Source organism: Gopherus flavomarginatus, chromosome 6, assembly GCF_025201925.1.
Source record: "Gopherus flavomarginatus isolate rGopFla2 chromosome 6, rGopFla2.mat.asm, whole genome shotgun sequence".
NCBI classification, from domain to species: Eukaryota; Metazoa; Chordata; order Testudines; family Testudinidae; genus Gopherus; species Gopherus flavomarginatus.
The window spans coordinates 4,627,203-4,653,144 of record NC_066622.1 but is presented as its reverse complement, the minus strand read 5'-3'; the positions used below and the strand labels follow the sequence as shown (position 1 = coordinate 4,653,144).

The 25,942-nt window shown below is 44.0% G+C and overlaps 1 protein-coding gene across 2 annotated transcripts in view; it reads right to left on the bottom strand.

The window, feature by feature from the left end:
• PTPRG (protein tyrosine phosphatase receptor type G) overlaps window positions 1-25,942 on the bottom strand; it is a 597,139-nt gene that overhangs the window by 22,620 nt on the left and 548,577 nt on the right. For both annotated transcript variants that reach the window (XM_050957273.1, XM_050957274.1), the window contains exon 15: window positions 14,141-14,232. In XM_050957273.1, coding sequence (XP_050813230.1) covers window positions 14,141-14,232 — 92 coding nt within the window. The remainder of the gene's footprint in view (window positions 1-14,140; window positions 14,233-25,942) is intronic.

Below are 25,942 nucleotides of genomic sequence, written 5' to 3'. Positions count from 1 at the left end.
TGCAAAATATACTAAAACCAAGTACATTTTTGTGGCTTTGTATTCACAAGGCACTCCCCAGCGAACAGTTGCCTTTCTCGCTCTTCCACAGGGAGGAACATACTACAGTTAAGGGGGTGAGCTCAGCAAAGACAAAGAAATCCGGCTGAATCCTCAGCTGCTCTAAATGGACAGACTTTCATTTCTAGCATGGAAAATATTTTTCAAATTAATGTGCACACTTTTTCTAATTCTGCCTTTTCAGTGCCAGTGTGCAGAAGAGGAGAGGCGTATGCTCACTTCTGGTGCTCTGGTTATACAATAGGAAACATCAGTTCAGTCTAAACCACAATTGGAAAACTGATGATCATTTTTGTTGCATTTTACAATTCAGATCTCGTCATTCCTATATAGTTGTATTGTAGGGCACTCATCATCTAAAAAAAAATTTCCTTAAGTTCATTACAAACCTTTTAAAAATGGCAAAGAATCCTGTGGCACCTTACAGACTAACAGACGTTTTGGAGCATGAGCTTTCGTGGGTGAATACCCACTTCGTCAGTGTAACACGGCTACCCCGCTGATACTTTTAAAAATGGTTATTAGTGTCCAAACATTTACAGAAAACTCCTGCAGAATTTAATACAGAAGACTCCAATAGGGCTCTACAGAGAGAACGCTAAAGGGCTGTTGAATTTAATAGAGAATTATATCCTTGCTAAGGAATTCTCCATGATGATTTAAATACTGCACAGTAAATGTATCACTTTCTATTAACTTCTATAGGATTTTTCCAGAAGGGAATGATTTATAAGGTTAATCACTTTCATTAACCTTTTTTATGTTGCCTTTAAAAATACTTGAGGAGTTGAAGTAATGCCACTATAGCCTCAGCTCTGAAAAGGGAAAATTCCAATCAATCTCCATATGGTAGAGGGTGGTAACACTCACTGAGTGGCAAATACAGCTCTGGGCATTGAGTGGTATAAGTGATCAATCCTATAAAGTGCCAGTGGCTAACTTGGCATACAAGTGTTGAGGGGAGGGCAGCTTTTTGCCCCGAGAGGAGGAAATAGCTCTCAGATTTGGGTGGATCAGGCTTGGAAGCTTTGGATGTCAGCTGATTTAGAAGGTAAACTCCAAATGAAAGCTGCCAGTGGGTCAGCAAAGTGGGCCAGTGCCAGTGGGCTACTTAGTTCCTAGGTTCTTCATGTATTATGGATTCTTCATGCGGAAGTCATTTAAAACATGCTACCACATTGGGGATAGCTGATGCGCCCTCTTCCAGGCAACAGCAACACATTAGCAAAGACCTGGAACTTGCACCATGGAAAGTAGGTTCACTTACGGGTAGGTCAGGAGAGATGGCAATGACTAGAAGAAAAATCCATATACTATGTCTGCAGGAAATTAGGTAGTGTGGATGCAAAAATAAAATCTTGAAAGTTGGATTTAACATTTTTTGGCCTGGAGGAAAAAGAAAATGAACGGGGTCGCTACCGTTGTGAGCCCAGAGATTGCTCAGGGTGTCATGAGCGTAGATAGAAGAGGAGACCGATTGACAGCACTATGGCTGATGAGAGACAGTAGGGTTATGTGTGATGTCAGTATACACTATGCAATGAGGTAGACCAATGGAAGAGGAGAAGAGCATTAGCAATGAGCTGGCAGAGTTTGTGATTATGAGTGACAGTATCATCTTGTTAGTGGTTGAGGGTGATAGGAACTTGCTGTGTTGCTGAAAGGAGCCCCATGAAAGGAGTGGGGGTAAATTTGGCTTTGGTAAAAGAAATGCAGAAGGAGAGAAGCGGGTTGGGGTGGTGTTTGTTCTACAGATTTTCAGTGGTGAATACATGGTTTGAAAATAAAAGAATCCCCCATGGTGACAGTCTACAGCAGAAAAAGCAAAAACCCAAGTAGACAATATTTTGATAAGAAGAGAAACACATGAAAAAGGTGAAAGATATAAAGGTTATATTGAGTGAATATGTGCCATAACAAGGTAAGGTATTAATAGCTAAAATCTGATGGCAACTTGGGATAACAGGAAAGAAGATGAAATTGAGGAAGAAATTGCATTGGTGGTTTTATAAGAGGGAGATGGGGAGAAAGGAAGAGTTAAGTAAAGGAAGACTTTCATGCTTTGCCAACAACAGTGAAGTCAGTGGAGAAAGAATGGAGGAACTTGAATGAGGCACTTCCAGAGAACAAGATAGTCATGGAAGTCACATGTAAAAGAAAGAATAAAGAATTATTCAAAGAGTTTGAGGCAGCAGGTCATGATAATGAGAATAAAAAATGCATATAAACAGGTAAAAAAAAAAAAGAGGCTAAGAAGGCAGTTGCCAAGGCAAGAATGGATACTTAAGAGGAATTATACAGAAAGCTGGAGAAAGATGATAGCAGAAAATTGGTTTTGGGGTTGTTAAAAGAGAGGAACAATGAAATACAAGATCTGAAGAAATCTGTGCGTGAAGGATGGGAACTGTGTGGTGACTAACCCTAAAGAGGTGGTTGAAGTATGGAAAAATATTGTCAAAGGCTGTTGAATGAGAAGAGGGAGTTTCAAATGCAAGCACCACCAACTATTATGGAGAAACCTCAAAATATATCGATCTCTTTAGAGGAGGTAGAAGCAGCAACGAAGAAGATGAAGACTGGTCAAGATAAGATAACTCTTGATATGATCAAGAAAGTTGGACATACTGGAGCAAAGTGGCTTCATAGAGGACTATGGGTTTGATGGGATCATGCAAGGATATCAGATGACAGGAGAATGGGATTGATTCTGCCTCTTTGGAAGGGTAAGGGTAATGCAAATGATCCAAACACTTATCGGGGCATCACCTGTGAAGTCAGCTTCTCAAAGTCCTTGAGAGAGTTTTGGAGGCATGGTTGAGGTGCAAGGTGGAGGAAAATAAAGGAGAGGAGCGACATGGCCTTAGGAAGTGAAGGCGTAGTATAAATTTGCAATGAGACAGAAGTGTGAAAGAATGATTAATGGAGAATATTACTGCTATGTAGCTTTTATTGATCTTGAGAAAGCTTATGAGGTGGTTCTGCAGGAGCTGGTGTTTGGAATATTGAGATGGGTGGATGGGAGGGGGACGTTAAGAAGTGGAGATGATAGATGAGCTATATCGAGGGCCAAGAGCTAAGTTGATAACAATACATGGAATTTCAGAGTTTTGAGTTTTTTGGCCTGGAGGAAAAAGCAAATGAATGGGATAGCTACCATTTTGAACCCAGAGGTGGTGAGTCCACTTCTCTTCACCCTAGTTATAGAGTTAATTAGTAGGAGAAACAAGCCTGTGGGGAGACAGAGAAAACTAATGTATACTGATGGTTTGGCCCTTTTGGCTGACAGCAAAGAGAAACTGATAAATATGGTATCAGAGTGGGCATTCGTGGCTGAAGATCAGGAAACATGTGGCAAAGGAATAAAACAATCAACTCTTTCTAAAAATATACTGATCATTTCTCTCTAAACATCCTGCTTAAATGGCTAACTTCCTACAGGATTCATGGGAGAGATGGATCTTGAGGAAGTGTTTTAAGGAGGATAGCTGCCTTATGATTAGGTCAGGGAAGGTGTTCCCTGCAGAGGAGGCAGTGTGGAAAAAAGTACAAAACCAGTTGTCTGAGAAATGCACAGATGAGATGGGAAGATCAAGGCTGACAGAGCCGGTGGAAGGGGAACCATGGTAAGAGAGAGCATCAGAAATGTAGGGAGAAGCACAGTGATGAAAGGCCTTGAAGAAGAGAATAAGAAACCTAAAATGTTGTGGAAAATCCAGTGGAGAATCAAAGAGGAGTATGACACTCTCAGAATGGTAGGCAACACAGATGATCTTAGTGGCTACATTTATCATGGGGTGTTGTGGGTGTCGCAGAGGCCAGGGGCAAAAGGTTGCAGCCGACAAGACAGGAGACAATGTAGGTAGATACAGTAGAACTCTAGTTACTTATCCTCCCACAATGTCACCATCTCTTCTGTATATTCCATTCTGCAGGTTCTAATGCATACATTATTCTGCTGCTCTATGCAAAACACCATTAATTTGGGGCCAAATAAATCCTGACATCCTTACTCTGAGTTTTTACTCAGGTAAACTCCATTATCAGCTTGACTGTAAGGAATAAGAACCTCAGATTTTAACTGAAGGATCCTTGTTGGACTATTGTGGGTAATAGGGTCTGGAGCATTTTTTTTTTTTTAATTCTTCTTGGTCTCTTTTCATTGAATTTAATTCAGGCTAGCTAGTGTACTGGTGTCTTTTATGCTTAACTCCTCAGGACACATTAGTGTTTGAAGATCAATGGAAAATGCTCTCGTTTTGTCCTTTTCAACTTCCTGATAACTCAAGAACCCAAAATACTTGGGTTCAATCAACCTTTAGTTACTATAAGAAATGTTATATTCAGTGCTATAATGGCTAATTTAGCTTTAATTATATGGTCCATGCAAATACTAATTGGCAATTAATATACCAAAGTTTAATGACTCATTTTCATTGCCCTTCTGAAACAAGTTACAGATTAGTTTTATAAACTTCAAAGAATTTTCACAAAATTTAAGCGTAAAATCAAATTGCTGCATATTTGGTAACGTGAATTAATGAAAAGTTTCACTGGAATGGGTGATTGTCAACGCAGTCTTTTGACTCGAATTTTGTGGGCATTACATGTCTCCAATTATTTTATGTCAGTTGCCTTCCTAACATCAGGAGATTTGTAGGCATATGAACAAGGATCGGGAGGCTACATGAGTAGATAAAAGGAGCTTCACTTACAGGCGTATTTAAAAAAAGATAACTAGTTATGTTTGAAAATTATTTTGGTATGTTGAGGATGAAAGCAACTAGTTCATTCATCACTAAGATCATTTTTATCATGGCCCCAAAATCATAGGACCAACTTTTTGTAATTCTTGCAGCAGGTCCTGCCCTATCATGGCAAAGGCTAAGAGGACATACTGATACTCACCCAGTAGCTTGCAAGGATCTAGCAATAGGTATAGCACAGAATCTTCTAAGAATCTAGCACAGCTATAAATCCTTCAATAACATTAGACAGAGGGGTGGTTGGGGATAGTCTATACAGAAGCAGGGACAAAACAAACTACACACGGTAATATAGAAGTGATAATAAGCAGTGAGACAACCATCGTCACATTCCCTTTTCCCTGCCACTGTTTTGTTACACTTGCTTGTTGCATCTTCTCTTTCACTGGCGCGTGAGCTCTTAGGAGAAGGAAGCAGGTCAACCTGCTTGTTTGTACAGCACCAAACACAATGGGGCCCTTATCTGGATCAAGGCCTTCAGGTGCTACCATAACATACACAATTAGTAACAGAAAGTCCAGGATTTGGGCTACCCTGCTGTACCATTTCCCTTGAATTTTGTTTGTGAATTTACAAAAACTGTTTCCTGGGTTTAAACATTCTACTAGGTAATGAGAAAAGACGGTTACTCACCTTTGTAACTGTTGTTCTTCGAGATGTGTTGCTCATATCCATTCCAGTTAGGTGTGCGCGCCGCGCGTGCACGTTCGTCAGAAACTTTTTACCCTAGCAACTCCAGTGGGCCAGCAGGTCGCCCCCTAGAGTGGCGCCGCCATGGCGCTCGATATATACCCCTGCCGGCCCACCCGCTCCTCAGTTCCTTCTTGCCGGCTACTCCGACAGTGGGGAAGGAGGGTGAGTGTGGAATGGATGTGAGCAACACATCTCGAAGAACAACAGTTACAAAGGTGAGTAACCATCTTTTCTTCTTCGAGTGATTGCTCACATCCATTCCAGTTAGGTGAATCCCAAGCCATACCTAGGCGGTGGGGTCGGAGTGAGAAGTAGCGGCATGGAGCACTGCAGATCCGAAGGCCGCGTCCTCTCTGGACTGCTGGACCAGGGCGTAGTGGGAAGCAAAGGTGTGGACCGATGACCAGGTCGCTGCCCGACAGATTTCCTGGATGGGCACACGGGCGAGGAAAGCCAGCGACGACGCCTGCGCCCTGGTAGAGTGCACAGTCACACGGCCCATAGGAACGTGAGCCAAGTCATAGCAGGTCCTGATACAGGACGTTACCCACGAGGATAACCTCTGCGAGGAAATGGGAAGCCCCTTAATGCGGTCCGCTACTGCCACGAAAAGCTGGGGGGATTTGCGGAACGGTTTGGTCCTCTCCACATAAAACGCGAGAGCCCGACGGACATCAAGCGAATGGAGTTGTTGCTCCCTGCGTGAAGAATGAGGCTTCGGGAAAAAAACTGGGAGGAAGATCTCCTGGTTGACATGAAAGGCTGAGACCACCTTGGGGAGAAAGGCAGGGTGTGGTCTCAGCTGCACCTTATCTTTATGGAAGACCGTATACAGGGGATCTACCGTGAGAGCCCGGAGTTCCGACACCCGTCTAGCTGAGGTAATAGCTACTAAAAAGGCAGTCTTCCAAGAAAGATAGAGCAGGGAGCAAGTCGCTAACGGCTCAAAGGGGGGCCCCATGAGCCGAGTCAAAACCAGGTTAAGATCCTAGGTAGGGGCAGGGGATCGGACGTTAGGGTATAGACGTTCCAGCCCCTTAAGGAATCTAATCACCGTCGGGTGAGAGAAAACGGAGTGGCCATCCCCACCCGGGTGAAAGGTGGAGATAGCCGCCAGGTGGACCCGAAGGGACGATATCGCCAGGCCCTGCTGCTTGAGGGACCAAATATAGTCCAAAATATTGGCTACCGAAACTTCCATCGGGAGGAAACCCCTCTCCGTGCACCAACAGGAGAAACGCTTCCACTTGGCCGAGTACGTCGCTCTGGTGGAAGGCTTCCTGCTGCACAAGAGTACCTCACGTTCCGGGGTGGAGCAGCGTAACTCACAACTGGTCAGCCACGCAGGAGCCACGCTGCCAGGTGCAGCGACTGGAGGTCCGGGTGACAGAGAGTACCGTGGTCCTGGGTGATCAGGTCCTGGTGAAGGGGCAGGGGAACTGGGTTGGCTGTGGCCAGGTCCAGCAACATGGGGTACCAATGTTGCCTGGGCCACGCTGGGGCTACCATGATCACGCGGGCCCTGTCCCTGCGCACCTTCAGAAGGACCTTGTGGATCAGCGGGAACGGGGGGAATGCGTAGAACAAGTGGGTCGTCCACGGAATAAGGAAGGCGTCCGCTATAGACCCGGGTTCCCGGCCCTGAAAGGAGCAGAACGCCTGGCATTTCCTGTTCCCCCTGGACGCGAAGAGGTCCATGCGGGGACAGCCCCACCTCTGGAAGATCGAGAGGGCGACGTCCGGGCGGAGAGACCACTCATGCGCGAGGAAGGATCTGCTCAGGCGGTCCGCCAGCGTGTTCCGTACTCCGGGGAGGATGGAAGCCGTGAGGTGAATGGAGTGGGCTACATAAAAGTCCCAGAGTCGCATCGCCTCGTGACATAGGGGAGCGGATCTGGTGCCGCCCTGCTTGTTGTGCAGTAGGGGGGATGGAGGCCGGCGATTGCCAGATCGTATTGGCGTTGGCCCGGATCGTCCGAATAAAGGGCAGGGCGACCCTAGTGGGAGCATCAGAGGAGAGGATGCTGACGACAGGATCCTTGATCTCGGAGACCTCCTCAGCTTGCAGGCTCAAGTTCTGCGCTACGCGCCTGAGGAGGTCCTGATGTGCCCTGAGATCTAGCGGAGGAGGGCTATTGGAAGAGGTGCCTGCCACCGCCTCATCGGGAGAAGACGATGAGGAGACCCCTGGCAAGAGAGTGTCCAGTGGGGGGTCTGCCTGAGCCCTCGCCTCTGACTCCAGGGGGAGCTCAGGGTCTTGTTGTTTTGACCCGTCCGGGGAGGGGGGGGGGCAAGACAACGACGCCTCCGGCGCCCTGTGCTCCGTCATCGCAGGCCTAGGAGGAAGCTGTTGGAGGCCCTGGGCTTGGTGATATGCCCAGGGTGTCCAGAACCTCCACTGCTGCAGTCCCTGGTCCTGTTGCGGAGGGTCTTGGAAAAGGGCCGCCTGCCTGTCTGTGCCCAGCGCATACACACTGTCCGCCTGCGATGACACCGATGGCTGTCTGGAAGGCCATGGAGGGGCCGACCGCGGCTGGTAAAAGTCTCCGCGTCCTGGCGCCGAAGATGTTCTCGGTGCCGGGGACCGGTACCGGGAGTCATACCGGGGCCGGGATTGGGACCGGTACCGGCGCTGACTCGGTGCCGGGATCGGGACCGGTACCGGCCGCTGACTCGGTGCCGGGATCGGGACCGGGACCTGCCACCGACGCGGTGCCGGGAGGTCGACCGGGACCGGGACCTGCCACCAGCTCGGTGCCGGGAGGTCGACCGGGGAGCCAATCGACGGCGGGAACGGCTCCTAGAGTCCCGGTGCCAGTATCGGTGGCTGGAACCAGACCGGGACTGTCTGGAGGCCGATCGGTGCCGCGAGTGCGACCGGTACCGCCGAGGTGAGCGGTGCCGGGACTGCGAGCGGCGGCGGGATCTGGAGCGACCACGGTGCCGGGACCTCGACAGCGAGCGCGAGTTCCGAGACGGCGCTCTCATCATCGGTTTGCCTCTGGACACCACCCGCACCGGAGGTACCGGGGGTGGAGGCTGAGTTGGCTCAGTCAGGGCAATTAGGTCCCGTGCCGAGGCGAAGGTCTCCGGCGTTTATGGGACCAATAGCTCAACCCCAGATCTTATGGGGGAGCTCGGCGGGACCGGACTCGACGGACCCTCCGGGCCCAGAGTCGACGGGATCCCCGTCGGTAGCGCCGCGGCAGATGCAGGTGCCAGGCGCTCCACTCGAGTCTGCCTGGATGGAGTTGCAGACTTCAAGGGCCTTGCTTCTGGACCCGGTGCCGGGGAAGGTCGTTGCCGGGGAGTCTTCCCGGTGCCGGCGCGGTCCGGTGCCGGTGTCGAGGTGACGGTCTGCGAAGCTGCCGGGTCGAGTGCCGCTTCCATGAGGAGAGTCCTAAGTCTCTGGTCTCTCTCCTTCTTTGTTCTAGGCTTAAAAGCCTTACAAATGCGGCACTTGTCCGAGATGTGCGATTCCCCCAGGCACTTTAGGCACGCATCGTGGGGGTCGCTGGTCGGCATCGGCTTCTTACAGGCCGCACATTGCTTGAAGCCCGGCGAACCAGGCATGGGCCCGGTGCCTGGACAGGCTACGGCCCAAACCGGCTAACAAATATTTACAAGTATTATTTACACTATTTACTATATTACTACTTAACTAACTACACTTAACTACTAACTACAACTATAAACAGTACAACAAGGAGAGCTAGGGACGCGGAGGACAGCTATGCCGCGCTCCACAGTTCCAACGACTGACACGGCGGTAAGAAGGAACTGAGGAGCGGGTGGGCCGGCAGGGGTATATATCAGGCGCCATGGCGGCGCCACTCTAGGGGGCGACCTGCCGGCCCACTGGAGTTGCTAGGGTAAAAAGTTTCCGACGAACGTGCACGCACGGCGCGCACACCTAACTGGAATGGATATGAGCAATCACTCGAAGAAGAATATTGGATTTCAGGAAGAGTCTGATAGAATATGGATGCTCCTCCATCAGACAGCAACACAGTACATGCATCTTTGGCCTTTCCAGTCTATCCCTCAGAAGATCAATACAATATGGAAATGCACAGACTGGGATATTATAATGTTAATCTCTGACTGTAGCAGCCTTTGGTCAGGTCTACACTTAAAACTTTTGCTGGTATAGAAATATCAGTTAGGAGTGTGATTTTTCTTCTTTAATGACATTTTTATACTGGCAAAAGCCCTAGCATTGATGCAAGTCTACTGGCAAAACCCTGTCTTCAGCCAGCAGAGGCTGTGCCAATACAATTATTCTAGCATAGTTATACTGGCAAACCTCTTCTAGTGTAGACTAGGCCTTAGGCCCAGATCCCCAAACACAGTTAGGTGTCTAACTCCCACTGACATCAGGAAAAGTTTGGAAACACAGTGATTTCTCAGTCTTCAACAGAGCTCTTCAGAAACAGAAACATTATGGATCATCTTATAATAAATATTCAGTGACACCCAAACTGCAACAGCTGCAAGGACAAAGTTAGCAGATCTGTGCCACATCTCAAAAGATATGGATTTATGCTGTTTTCTTATATTTCAGAGCTTTCCGAGAAGGTGTCACTAGAGCATAAAGATATTTTCAATTTATGTGATGAGGGAGGTAGACAGTCTGCCTTCAGTTCAGCTAGCCTGCTCAGACTCCAAATTGACAGTGAATCACCACCCTCATGCGTCTACAGGCAGCAGACAGGTCTGAGAAGTTTACATTTACCCAATCTAATCTTTCCAGCAGCAGGGCTGACCCACCCACTAAAGAACTGGAGGTGGCAAATAAAATTATCTGATCTATGAAATCCAAATACTGTATTATGCTATAAAAATTCATAGCTGGCTCTTTGGAGATTTCCTGATCTAATATTCCTTTCTTAGAGCCAAAGGACACAGCTATGCTAACAAAATTCACTGTCTTACTCTAGTAATAAGCCCAACTGAGGAAAGAAAGAGACAATCCCTTGTGGGAGAAAGAGCTTCATGTAGGAAGAGGCAGAGAGCTATCGTCTTGTATATACAGGAGCTCTCAGGGCCAAATCCAGCAACACCCCAGGGAGTTTGACTGTGCAGAGGTGGAGGAATGCTCTCTCAGGCCTCCCCCGCCCCACAAGTGGGCTGGAATGGCCTGCTGATTTACATACTTGCAGAACCACCCCCAAAAATCCCTGGCAGCATGTCACAGAGCATTGCTGCAATGCACATTTGCTGATGGGACACACACATCCTACCCCAAAGATGCAGTAGAGACACAATGGGCCAGATGCAACCTAGGATGCCTGTGCCATAGGAAAAAGGTGCTGGAGCTGTTTCTTAAGTAGCAATGCAAAAAGGGCTTTGCATCCCATTGGATTTCACAGGAATTTTATTGTTATTCATTTATATTCTTCAGAGTTGGAGCAAGACCAGAAAGCACCATGGACAACCATCCATTGTTGGCATCATTTTAAAAGGCCGTTTTGTTGGTCAATCAGGTTCTGGACTTTAATTTCTAGTTACTTCAAAAATAATAAATTAATTGTTCTCAAGGTTAACCTTAGCCATTCTCTATACATAAGAAAGACTAGCTAACTAGACAATAAAGTGTAGACTTGCAGTATGATTTCCTGTTGGGAATATGGATGTACTTTGGATCTACCTTCCAGGGGAAGCTTGTGAGTTAAAGTCCTTTTCTTCTTTTACATAAAATGCTCCCCTAGCATATTCACAAAATATTTCACTGTAATTACAGCTCATTTTAAGAGAGAGGCAATTTTGAGTATTTGGACACGTTGCTTCCAAAGGAATGCTCCTCACATAATGAAGCTCCCAGTACAACTCAAGGCAAGCTCCCAAAAACACAGGAGAGGATTTATACCAAAAAGATTAATCAAACATAACACGACTTGTGCCTTCTACACAGGGCGGACCACACTTGTTCTCATCATGCTCATTTCCCTCTTCGGTTTATTTCACAAAGACACAAAGGGGAAAACTTCCTGTTGTAGAACTTTTGAAGCTACTTTGGGACCTCCTCTCACACTCAAATATCCCCGTCCACTAAGAGGGCTGTCTCTCTTTGGAAAACTTACTTTTTTTTCCTGTGCTGGGTACAATTCTTTCAGCATCCAGGCTCGTTTTCTCTTTTTCCAATTTCATTTTACAGACAGAAAGAAAAGTTTTCAAAAACGCCTAAGTGACTTAAGAACATGAGTCCCATTTTCAGACATGACTTTGGCACTAAGGAGGCTGAATCCCACTGACTGTCAATGAGACGTAGGCTCCTAAGACAGAAAGCCACTTTTTAAAATGGGACTTCAGACTTCTAAGTAATGTAGGTGCTTCTGAAAATATTACCCCGTGTTCTTATCGATCCACCCAGGCCTCATTATCCTATCTCACAAGTGTAAATCAGGAGCAATTCCACTGATGTCTCTGGGGTGAAACTGATGTGAGAGGAGAATCAGGTCCCTCCATGAGTAAGCAGGAGACCTTACGCAACAAAAGGAAGTGGTGTTTCCTCACAACTGTATCAATCCATTATCTTTTCAAGATGATCATTCTACCTCTCTTTCAGGAGAAGAGATTCCATTTTTACTTCTTCTTAAGGAAACATGGGCCAAATTCTGTTCTCGCTTACATCAGTATAAGTTTGGAGTAATTATACTGACTTTAAAGGAATTACTCCAGATATACACCAGGATTTGGCCTAGGGAGTAGGTACTCCACAAAGAAAATTACTTCCCTTCATAGGAGATAGTGAACTAACTGGTTCTCTCTGCTGACGCGCTACCATGGAGTAGCAGTTACAGAGGGGGCTTCCAGTACGAAGGGAAGAAAAGGCTATTACAGCAGTGTTTTCCTCTGCCGAAAACACAGGTGGAAGATTTCCAACGTTTGTTAATAGCAATGATTTTGTGACAGCTGAAGCAAAGCCTATATTAAGTCAGATCAAGTTTACAGATGTGTAGCTGATTATTTTGAATAATTAAATGGTGTCAAAACCAGCTGTGATGAATAGCACTGGGGGCTCAATTCATAAATAATTGAGAAGACTGAGTCGCATTTGATCATTCTGATCAAATTCTACTCTCTGGAGGATAAATGTTTGTCCTGAATACCATCAACATTGTTAAATGCCTCAATATTCCTGTTCAGTCATCCAGCCAGCAGCCAATTGAACTAAATCACTTTAACACCTCACCCATTTGCCGTTCTCATGAATACAAAATATCTATGACTTACACAATAGTTTTTGGGTATCAGACAATGCAGCCGCTCACACAGACTGCAACCAAACAGAGGCAGTAAATGTTGTAAATGATCCCATAAAAAACAATTCCTGCATATAGTCTTGTCTTTATTGCATTCAGCGACAAGGCTTTAGATATTAGACCACCAATTTTGTTCTGTGGTCGTGTTTGTAAATACAGCTGCCTTTATGATCCCTCCATAACATTTTAAAATAGGCAAATCTTGAAGAACATCACCTATTGTGGTCTCATTGTGCCATCAGTGGAGGCAATGCCACAGTTGCATACTATTTACCAGATTTCTCAGCTGAAAATACCTCTTATGTGCCAATATTCCCAACCTCAGTTGTGAGCAGACTGAAAGGAACTCCTGTTAATGCTAGCTACAGAATGACTGTGCTCACTCAGTAGTGCCTGGGAGTACAACCCTTACTCACACTGACTGGGGCTTACTCCTGTGAGTAGTTCCATGGGCATCTCTGAGGCTACCCATGTGTAACAATCGCAGGTTCAATCCCTTATTGATCGCTAAGCTCCAAAACCTGTTTGTTACTAGGTGTAGAATATAGAAGCGTCACGTACCTGGGTTTAGAGAGATACAAGGCTGTACTCCAATCTCAGTTACACTTTGACAGAGGTGTTCCAGATTTACACTGGTGTAACTCCGATCAGAATCTGGCCTAGATATTTTAAAATATTTGCATAATATAAATACTGTGGGCCAAACTGGAAGCCCTTACTCAGTTTTCACTCTGACAAAAAGCCCGGTGACTTCAGTGGGACTTTTTCTGAGTAAGGAGTGAGTATAAAACTGAATAAGGACTTTGGGATCTGGCCCAACATAAACAGGTAAGGGAAGCAATTTGTGTGCCCATGTTTAACTTTGCTTACTAAGGGGCAGATTCTACCTCCCTAGCTCACACTGAGGGTATGTCTTCACTACTCGCGGGACTGGCGGACAGTGATTGATCCAGAGGGGATCGATTTGTCGCGTCTAGTCTAGATGCGATAAATCGATCCCCGAGCACTCTCCCATCGACTCCTGTACTCCACTGCCATGAGAGGTGCAGGTGGAGTCGACGGGGGAGTGGCAGCAGTCAACTCGCTGCGGTGAAGACACCACGGTAAGTCGATCTAGTCACGCAGCTGAAGTTGCGTACCTTAGATTGATCCCCCTCCCCTCAGTGTAGACCAGGGCTGAGTCGTATCTTACTCCTCCTGGGCTATTCAAGATGTAAGATATTATTTAGTGTGAGCAATGGTAGCAAACCCCGGCCCATTGTGACTGGAATAAACTACAGCTTGTCCCTTACGGTGAGTCCACAGAACGTTTAGTTAGGCTAGGAAAAGGCTATTTCATTAAAGGTTAATGAAACTTACCTCAAAGTCTTCTGAGAAGCCATGTTGGTTATTAGAATAGAGCTCACTGATATGTTTAATGAACTGTTTGACAGGAATGGCTTCCATGTCATCTGTAGAAAGAGAAAGATATTCAGAGTTGCTAGGTCATATTTTTTCTGTAAATATGCTGATATGTTTCGTATCAGAGACTGTGAGATCCATAACTCCATCTTCAACATCAGGTCATAGAATATTTTACTTGTGCCTTCTTGGAGTTCTCTAGTGGCATGGTTTGTACTGTACATACTTACAAGAAATCTTAGCATATCGGTTACCGATATCTGGGTGCGACTGTTCACACAAGATACTTAATCCTAGATATTACAAATATGAGTAGTGGTTTTGGCTTTGTAATGCATTTTTGAAAAGCTATCCTTTAGCACAAAGTTACAGTACCATTTTGTCAATTATACTTTTGGGAGTATTTTAACTGGGGGTATTTTAAAAATGAAAGTAGCTGTGAGTTCTCTGATAAGGTGACAATCAAAACCTGGAGCACTTTTGTGGCAACAAATTCTTTAAGATTCACAGAATAGCCACACAAAAGATAAAGTATACTTAAAAAAATGGGCCTTGTATCACTGCTGACAGCTTGTGACTCAACAGTGGCACAGGTATATTTCCCGGAGTGGAGGAATTTCTCCTTTTTAATTTACAGTACAGTAGTATCTCAATGAACCTGTAATGAAATACCATATAAGCATCATTAACATTCACTTGGAGCAAAAGAACAGCTTGAGTAGTGTCATTTGAGTTTTCTCTTCACTCCAAACACTGTTCTTACATGGCATAATCACTCCGCTGGACTGCTAACCACAGAGCCATTTCTATTCAGTATGGCAATAAATCATCGGCTACGTCTAGACTACCCGCTGTATCGGCGGGTTAAAATCGATTGCTCGGGGATCGATATATCGCGTCTCATCTAGACGCGATATATCGATCCCCGAGCACGCTTATATCGATTCCGGAACTCCACCAACCCCAACGGAGTTGCGGAATCGACAGGGGGAGCCGTGGACATCGATCCCACGTGGTAAGGACGGGTGAGTAATCCGATCTTAGGTATTCGACTTCAGCTACGTTATTCACATAGCTGAAGTTGCGTATCTAAGATCGATTTCCCCCCGTAGTGTAGACCAGCCCATCAACACTTTGAATGATGAAGAACCCCAACGTTTTGATGGATGCAATAAAAACCTAAGGACATTTACAGTGTTTTGGAAGAAGTTCCTCGGAAATCAAGAAAAACCAGAACAGTCCTGGTAAAACTGGGATGTAGGGGATACCCACCTCAGCAGGGCTTGTCTAGGGGAACAATTACTGTGTGGCAAACGGGGTGTAAATCTGCAGCACGCTGAGGCTACATCTACACTACAGCACTTACAGCGGCTCAGGTGCATCGACGCAGCTGTGCCACTGTAGTGCTTCCGGCAGAGATACTCTTTGCTGACAGGAAAGAGCTCTCCCATTGGCTCAATGACTCCTGCCTCTGCGAGAGGCGGTAGCTACGTTGGCAGGAAAATCTCTCCCACCGACATGGCGCTATCTACAGCGGCGCTTAGTTTGGTGTAACTCACATCACTCATCGGTGTGGATTATTCACACCCCTGAGTGACGTAAATTATACCCAAGTAACCTGTAGCATAGATAAGGTCTAAGTATCTGTGTGGAACTTGCTACCTAGAGCTAAAAGCTCTTTAATGTGCGTTGACCTAATCCTATTTCAGAGTGGAGTAAGACTTTGTCTACACTACAGTTTATTTTGGTATAATTTATGTCGCTCAGGGGTGTGAATAATCCACATCCCTGAGTGATGTAAGTTACACTTACCTAAATGCTGGTGTAGACAACTCCTGCCAACATAGCTACCGCCGCTCACGGAGGCAGGAGTTATTAATGGAAGAGCTTCCTCCTATCTCCACCACAAGTACAAGCTACGCTGAGGCAGCTGTGACGTTATAAGTGCTGTAGTGTAGATGGAGCCTTAATCAAAGCACACTCTGGAACTTTGAGTGTGTGGCAGCAAGGTCCACATGGACAAACAGTGTGTAACATGCCAGTGCACTACAGATTTACACCCCAGCTGCTCTGTTCATCTAGATAAGCCCTCTTATTTTTGGGGTCTCAATGTTGCTACATTCACCACTTCAATTGGTAAAACCCCTGTGTGTTCCGGGCGTAATTAGTTAATGCTCACGACATGGCATTTTGAAAATGTCATGCACTACAACACAAGTGTGATTTTTTTCAGCAGGTGCAATAACTTATTGCCCGATGTTACTACTGTCTGATTGCATCATTCAAGGCACTATTTAGACATTTATGTATTTTATTTAATATCCTTCTGAAGATTATATGTGGCTTATGTTTACTTCAAGTACGTGTGATGTGTTTTTCCTCCCACATGGTTTTGTGCTACAGCTGCAGTATTTTCTGCATTCTCCTGCTTTTCAAAAATATCTATGTTACGATGGAAAAAATCCAAATATTGCTACAGATATTCAGCAAAATTTAAAGATAAACAAAGAGACATGTAACATTTACTGTATTCAGAGTGAAAGATCTTTGGCAAACTAATAAATCAGTAAGCTATCACATATGCTTTTTTTAGCAAAGAGTACAAATATACAGTATGTGTAAATGAGGTTCCACTGTGGCAAGAATTTTATAGATCCAACCCTGAAAATCTGATTTTTCTCTGGTTCATGGCAGTTACTAATGACCATGTCATTACTCCTCTACTTTCATTTTCTCAAGTAAGGCTTTGTGGGAGCTTTTTGCATCTACTGACACTTTCAAACTTGAATCAGCCTGAGGGGAAAATATTCTCTTTCTTCTATTTTATTTACAGGGGCAATTGTTTAATATGTATTTATAATCTGATCACCTCATCATGGTAATTTTGAACATTGAGAACATTTGATAAGAGTATGATCATTTTAGCAAACGGCCTTAGAATATCACTAGCAATTTACAATATTTAAATACCACCAATGGTATGTTATAATATTAGAATATAATAGTATTTCATTAAGATACATTTATGTTTTTACAGCCAAAACATTCATGAATTCATAGATCACAGGGACAGCAGTGTCAACAGTATGTAAAATAATCTTCCCTCTCCCACAAAGTAAAGTATGTCCCAAGCTTCCTAGAAAATAACCGTTGCTGTATTAAGAATTTCACATAATACAAAAATCAGACAAAATATTATTATTATTCATCATTATTATTATTTATTTGTCCTGCAGTAGAGCCTAGAGATCGAGCTGAGATCAGGGACCCATTGCATTAGATCAGGGTGTCAAATTAAATTTTGCAGAGAGCAAAACTCCATTTTTAATGATGGCCGTGGCCGCGGCATACATTTAGGATGACAAACTCCCTTCAATCTTCTGAATTCCCACTAATTTCAATGAGCATTTGGTACCAAAGATCAAGGACAGAATATGGTCCTTATGTATTAACTAAACTTTTAGCTATCATTATTGCTCAGTGACAAAGTATCCTCACCAGTATAACCACAGCTAATTCTGCTCTTTCTTTTTCTTCCTTCTTCATGCAGCTTTCTCTGCCTCTTTCCCCCTTCTCTCTCTTCCTCTTTTCCCTCTATATGTTCTCTACTATAGCAACTCCCAAGTCCCTCCATGGGCTTCACCCCAACCCAGTTTCCCATCTTATTTGATAAAATGATCAGCAATGAAATAGTTAATAATGCTGACGTGACACAGATGAACATCACAATGAGAATAATGGGGGAGGGGGAGTTCACACTTCCAGAGCTTCTGTTTCCGTCTGCCTGCAGACCAAGAAAATAGCACTGTACCAGTTACACGTGCTTAGCATTTGAAAGCCTAACTTCTCCGCCATGAAGTTTAGAAACTTAATAAAATAAAATAAAAGGTTAGATTCTACAGAATCTGAATATGCCGTGCGGTGGCAGGTTCATAAATACATTGAGTGGGCTGGATCTGGCACAGGCCAGGTGTTTAACACCTCTGTGTTAGGCACTGTACAGACGCATAGTAAGAGACTCAGACTTAAAGACCCAGACACTCAGACCGTCATGATCATCTAGTCTGACCTTCTGCACGTTGCATGTCAAGAACCCCATCTACCCACAGAACAGACCCATAACCTCTCACTGAGTTACTGAAGTCCTCAAATCTCGATTTAAAGTTGTCAAGTTACAGAGAATCTACCATTTACTCAAACCAGCAAGTGACCCAATCCCATCCTGCAGGGGAAGGTGAAACCTGCCCCCCCACCCCCAGGTCTCTGCCAACCTGTCCTGGGGGAAAATCCCTTCCCGACCCCAAATATAATGATCAGTTAGACCCTGAGCATATGGGCGAGACTCACCAGTCAGACACGTGGGAAAGAATTCTCTGTAGTAACTCAGAGCCCTCCCTGGCTGTTGGAGATATTACCATTGCACGAACCCTTGTCATACCATCCTGTCCATGAACATACTGAGCTCTCTCTTGAAACAAACTATGTTTTTTGCCCCCACTATTCCCCTTGGAAGCCTGTTCCAGAACTTCACTGCTCTGATGGTTAGAAACCTTCATCTAATTTCAAGTCTAAACTTGTTGATGTCCAGTTTGTATCCATTTGTTCTTGTGTCAATATTGGCACTTAACTTAAATAACTCCTCTCCTTCTCCAGCGTTTAGCCCTCTGATGTATTTATAGAGAGAAATCAGATCTCCCCCTCAGCCTTTGTTTTGTTAGGCTAAACAAGCCAAGCTCCTTAAGTCTTCTCTCATAAGGCAGGTTCTCCATTCTTCTGATCACCCTAGTAGCCTCTCTCTGCACCTGCTAGAGTCCCTGCCTTGAAGAATTCATAATCTAAATAGACAAGACAGACAAACTGAATCCAGAATCCTTCGCCCCAGTCCATAAATACACCTTCATGCTCCCTGATATACACAAGAAAGCAGTGATACTAAGGATATTTAAACTAACATGGAGTCGTTTGGCAAGGCCTTCAGGTACACGATCTAAATTCGATGCGGTGTGCTAGAAGATATCCTTCTGATTTCCAGATCTCTTCTTAAATGGAGCTGACGCAAATTAAAGCACTTTGGGGCCATATTTTGCCCATCTGTAATGCCCCCAAAACCTCCTAGTTAAGAGCATTAATTAACCTAGTTGGGGAGGGTGTGTTTTTGGCCACATGTAGCTTGGGAGATCTATGCTAAAACACATAATGTACTAATATGGCACACTGTTGTCTGAAGGCATTTGCTCTGATGGTGACTGTCTAATCTGAAGAATCTTTCCTTAAACCTTTTCTAACAAAACATACTAATGTAACTGGATACATGGAAAGTACTTTTTCTTGCAGGTATCTTCAGCCACAAGGCTATGGTTACGCTTCTCTTCCATCTTAAGACAAATGAGCCTCAGAGACCATAACTCTTCTAGTCAATGGAAGAGATTAATGGAATCTTATAATAGCTAATTAGGAGCCCTAATGTTCAATGCATATTCCCTTTTGCACTGTTTACTTTTTCCCAGCCTAAAACCACACTGACATTTGTTAATGTCAATATACTGTATACTTTCTACCAGACCTGCAGCTTATTCAAAGGGAGAAAATGTATTAAAAATGTGTCTTCATAACTAATTACAAGTGCAAAGATAACAGTTCTTCATGGCACAGACTCAGCCCTCTGTTACACCAGTGTGAACAGAACTAGCCTGGTTTTACACCAGCATAAAATCTGAGCATAATCTCTCACCATGTTCATTTTCACTGGGAAACACCTTGCTTTCCATGGTAGTGTACAAATTAGGTAAGCCTGGGTAAAGATCTCTGGGTTAGAAGGATTTATAATCAGAGACTGCTCCAGTACTCTGATGGAAGTGCCAGATGTTAGTGTGTAGGATATTCAAATCGGAGGCGAACTGGTTCATCCATCCCTGGCCAGCAGGATCTGGGATTGCTGCAGGAGTGACTCCTTTTGCTCTGTAGTGACCAGTGGTCAACTATGGAATGATGTTGAGAGGCTCTGTAGGGAGCTACCATATGCATGGACATTATGATGCAGAATGAATTTAAGAGGGGCATAACGCAACTCACTTCTCTCCACAAAAGGAGTCGGCATTGCAAAAATTGTGGGTATGGATGATATTCACCTGCATTTCAAAAAAACCCATTCATTTTTCACCTAAGAAAGGGCAAGAGGCAATGAACATGCAGTATATTCCTTCAGGAATCAATATGCCCAGTATATTTTAAAACTATAATGCTGGTACAGGTTCCTATTTAAAAGGCAGTATAATTAGCAATGTGATTAGGAAGGAATCTTTCATCTATGTCCTGCCTAATAAACCTGCTCTGATACTTACTCTAAAGTAATTAGGGTCAATTAAAAAAAAAGGCGATATTGTATCAAGGCAGCACCTCCACAGAATAAGATCTCTGATTCATCTGTAACCGGAGACCTCAACAGATGGTGTAATGGTATTGGATTGGAATAGACATTTTGGGTCATAAGTGAATCCAGAAGGTCAAAACCAAAGTGCTGCCTGACACTCCTCATTTCTGGTTTGGATTCTCGTTGGAGTTCTGGTGCTTCTCATGGTCTCAACCAGAAGTCCAGCGCCCAAATCAGGAACTGTTCATGAGAGGGAGCACCCCAGCCTCACCCCTGTTTTCAAGTGCCTCCTTTTTACAGTTTCACTTTCCATTGTGCTTTCCCTAAATAATGAAAAATATCTCAGGACAATCTGAAACTTTAAATGTTTTCCACTGGTTGTTTCTTTCTCTATGAAGACTTTCTCCAACCAGCAACTTCTGTACACTGGTATATTGTTGTGTGTTTGTGAAAAAAACAAGTTAAAGAACCTTTATCAAATAAATCAGCGGCCCCCCTTCCAAAAAATTACTGTTGTTATTTAACCCACACTATGTTGCTTGATCACAAAGTCGGTCCCTAATGCTATCTCCTCTGAGAGGGCCTTATATACTTTATTTTTGTTTCTTCTTCTTCCGTTTTTTTTTTTTTTTTGGAAGGGCCATGATGCTAACATTGGATGTGATTCCAGCAATAGTTTTACTAAGTCCTGGGTTTTAGTTAAATGCTCTGCGGGCTTCACAATGTTTGATTTCAAAAAGATGTGCAGAACAACTCCTGATAGTGCAAGATGTATCTAGCCTTGCATCTAACATATGTGTAGCATCTTGTATCCCTGTGTATGTCAGAAAACTGAGTCCCTAAAAGTCATTTATAGGAAAGGGGGGAAACTACATTTACATAATATATTACATATTAAGTGCATGACCCAGAGCAATAATGAAAACTTGCTTTTATATGTACACACTATAGCTGAATTATCTGTGTAGCTTGCTGTTGAGATAGCTTCACAGTTTGCTGCACGGTGTGAAACTGCATCTAACATAGGAAATGCTGCAGGTAGAAAAGAACTGTATGTAGGCGCTGACATATTGTTAAATATACACCTTGGGTCAAATCCTGGCCCCACTGACTTCCATAAAGTCAAGATTTCACCCCTTAGACAGACAAGAGCTTATATAAAAAGGCCTAAGTCTACAAAGATATCTTTCACCATTTTAACAATACGAGTATAAGAATGGAAGAATTTGCATCTAAGACTGTGAAAAAATATATTCGAAACAGTACTGGTCCTGCAACTGATAACTGTATTGTAAAGCATACACACAAGGGAGCTGACATTTCATGTGCAATCTTAGTGCTAGCACTGCCTGAGTTTTGAGTGTTTGTGCAACCTAGCCCTGAATATTCTCTAAACCTTTAGTGTTATGTTTAAGTCTAGTTGCAGTGTATATGTGGGTGCAGTACATTTAGTTGAGCGATAGAATTACCTGACTTGTTAAAGCATTTAAAATAAGGAGGCAATAGAAATGTTAGTGTATCCCTCGGAATTCTGCATTTGTCTGATAGATCATATTTTCTTGCAATACAAAAAGAGCCGGAAAGATTAGGCAACTTGTTTAGGGTAAGACAAAGTCACAGAAGTGGCTATAATATTTCTGAACTGTCAGTGGACATTTTCTAGACAGATCATATCTGCATAAATAATAAAGTAGGGCAACGCAGCTGGTGTCATCCCCAGAGTTTGAACTACATGCTGAAAACCCTTTAAATGTTGTCTCCCTGCTGAAGTCAGTGACCTTAGAATGATCAAGATAAATTATAAATTGTAGAGAGCCTCATATCAGGGGGAACAATTCCTTTTTAACTTTTATGTTATTCAAATTGTAAGCATGAACTAATTATTATTGGTTTTTAAACAATGTCTTTCAAAATGAAAAAGATGAAAAAAGATTTATATGAAAAATACTCACACTCAGGATCTTGATGTTTCAGCATATTGGAAATATTGCACAAAATACCTTTCAGCGAAACTATTATCATCTACATTTTATAATGAAATCAAAGGAACACCAGGGCACATTTCTGATACAGCAGTAGTGCATAATAAAAGCATAAAAAGAAAAGCAGAATATGTCAAATAAGACATGCAGTTCTGCAGTTACATTAAGCTCACTTATTTAAAGATTTAATCTAATATAGCACTATAAATCACATGCCAATCAGTAACACGAAGGACAATGTTAATTACAAAAATTATACCCGTCATAATGAAATCTGAATTTTAAAACTGCATGTAAAATCTTAGATTAGGTCATCATTAAATTATAAATGAAACAGCAATCCAAATGATCTTTTCCCTTTGAAGCAGAAAGGAGCAACCAAATCCATTGTGCTAGCTTCAGCTCAACAGAATGAAATCGTGCAAGCTTTCTATTAGCATACACATTAAACATTACTGTATTAACTTTATAAGCCTGAGACAGATCTCATTATTATTTATTGTGTGTATTACTGTAGCATCTATGATTATGACCCCATAGTGCTAGGCACTGTACAAACACTGGAATTGGACTACTCATGCATTTAAAATTAAGCATATGCATAAGTGTGTGCTGTATTGGGGACTTAACATTTGAAAGCAAGTACTGAATTTTTCTTCCCAGCCTACAGTCATTGTTGGATTTGTTTAAAGCATTTGAGTTTATTACTAGTTGTGTTTTACATGTATTATTCTCATTTGAACATAATATAAATGTTATACATGCTCTCCAAGGACTTGATAGTATATTTCTTGCACAACCAGAATTCCCATTGCTTGCTGTGGGAGTTTGCATGTGCAGGGAATGCAGGAATAACCCCACAAGCTGACTATCCTTTTTAGACACATCACAGAAAGGTGAAGCAGTTTTCTTTCATTGTGGCTACAGCATGTATAAGGAGGAAGTAATATTAAAACATTAAGGGCCAGATGGCACTTTACTTCACAAGTGATTCTATTGATTTCAGTAGGACTATTTGTTTAGCAAGGTATTACTCTACATGAGTCATGGTGTCAGAACGTACTACCAAAGTATTTTTAAATGCAGAACTTTGTTCGTTACTAGAATAAATTTGCATTTTCATCTCTACCTGAAATATTTTCCAGGGACGGAAATCAAGAAAGAAGATGTTTTTTGCAAGTTTCAGTGTTGTACTTTTCTGCTTGTAGGGTAGGTCGTAGGCAGTGTTCCATCTAATTTTTTCCCATCCATGTGCGGAATGAATTTTGTTATGTGATGTGTGACACACTACCTCCACACTAGTGCACATAACAAAATTAATGTGGCGGGCGGGCAGAGGGGTTTATAGTGTGGGAGGGGGCTCAAGGCTGGGATAGAGGGTTGGTGTTTAGGGAGTCAGGATTCCGGCTGGCGGTGCGGGCTCTGGGGTGGGGCCAGGGATGAGGGGCTCAGGAGTGGGGGATGGGGCTAGGGGTGCAGATTGGGGTGCAGGTTGCTCTGGGGCTACAGCAGGAAGAGAAGACTCCCCCCAGCAGCACCTGGGCGGGGTGGAGAAGTGCCTCTCCCCCGGCTGCAGTAGGTCCAGGCCGGGGCTGGTTTGAGGCAGGGGGAGGGACACATCTCTCTGCCGCAACCCTGAGTGTCTGCTCTGGGCTTAATAGGCTGCTTAGGTCTTCGGATCTACACTGACTACCACACCTCCAAGAACCAGTTACTGAAGGTAAGTAACCGTGCTTTCTTCTGCAAGCATGTGCCAATGTGAGTCCCACTGTGGGTGACTGGCAAGCAGTGTCCTCCCTGGATGATGAGAGGGAGGAGTTTCAGCTGAACAGTGATTGCAGTACTGCTCTTGTGAACTCGGTGCCTTGGTCAGGCAGCCACATCACAAGCATAATGTTTCACAAAAGTCAGTGTGTTACTCCACATTGCAGCTTGACACAACTCAAAGATAGGCACGCTTCTGAAGCTGGTGATTGACAGAGGCGATAGAGGCAGCCCGTGCTCTGGTGAAGTATGGCTTGATGTTCACAGGAAAAGGCTCACCCACCAGAGAGGATAGCAAGTGGAAATGCAGCGTGTGATGCACTTGGAAGTTCTGTGACAAGACGGCATAACCTTTGGATGAGTCAGAAATGTCCAGAGAGAAAGCAAAATGGCTTGGTCCTACCCTGGTAATAGCGTAGAGCTCAGGATATGTCCTGGGTGGTGAGTTTCTTCTCTCTGAGTGTCGAGTGTTGCCTTGGAAAGAAGACTGCCAAGGTAACTGATTATTTTAGGTGAAAGTCCAAGACCACTTCAGGGTTGAACTTGGGGTGTGGTCTGAGCAGCACCGTGTCCCCATGAAAGACTGCAAAAGGAGGTTGAGCCATAAGAGCATTTAAGGAGACACAGAGGCTTCACTGACTCTGTGAGCCAGGTGATGGCCACCAGAAACAGCACTGAATAGCAAGATGGTACATGGAGTGTTCGGATAGTAGTTCAAAGGGAAACTCCAAGAGCTTCAGGAAGATGCTTGAAGAAGCAGCACATTTACATCACAACCATATCTACTAATGACTTGTAAATCGATTACGTTTTTGAGGTCCCATGAGGGAACTGGTTCTATAACTGTAAGTTAAGTATGAAGGAGGCCTATAAGGAATTTAGGTACTGTTGAGTGTGAAAAGCTCAAATCCAACTGCACCAGAACGTGACACATCAATATTGCCGCCTAGTTGACTTTTGAATGACAGTGCCGCCTGTTCCTACATCATCTTTGGAATCGGTGCCTCCACTGTGTCTAGATTTTTTTGGACTGCCCATATGGAAAATAACTTCCATTGTGAGGAGAAAATGTTCCTGGTGAACAGATTCCTGCTTGATATGAGAATGTTTTGGGCATGAAAGGAGCAGTCTTTTTCAGTGCTGCTCAATCAGCCAACATCCAAACCAGCATGTACAACTGCAGGCCTGGGTGCAAGATCTAACCTTGATTCTGAGATAGTGTGTCCAGGCACGCCTGTAGGTCTCATGGACATCTGTAGCATGTATGACAGCCAAAAAATATCTCAGCCACCAAGAAGGTATCAGGATGACTGTACTCTAAGCCCTTCTGATCTTGGACACAATCCTGGGGTTCAAAGAAATTGGTGGGAAGGCATACAGGAGTCCTTGAGACCACCAGGGAAGAAAGGTATCCGGCAACAAGCCCCGACTCACACCTCCTCTGGAACAAAAGTTCATGCATTTGGTATCATCCTTTTGATGAAAAAGGTCTATCATGGAGTTCCCACAGATGGAATAGGAAGTCTATGATATGCTCCTTCAGTGACCACTTGTGGGTGGTCACTATGTGCCTGCTTAAGAACTCTGCTAGGTCACTATGAGATGCAGAGCCAGTGGGGTTATCCCACGTTGATGTTACCACTT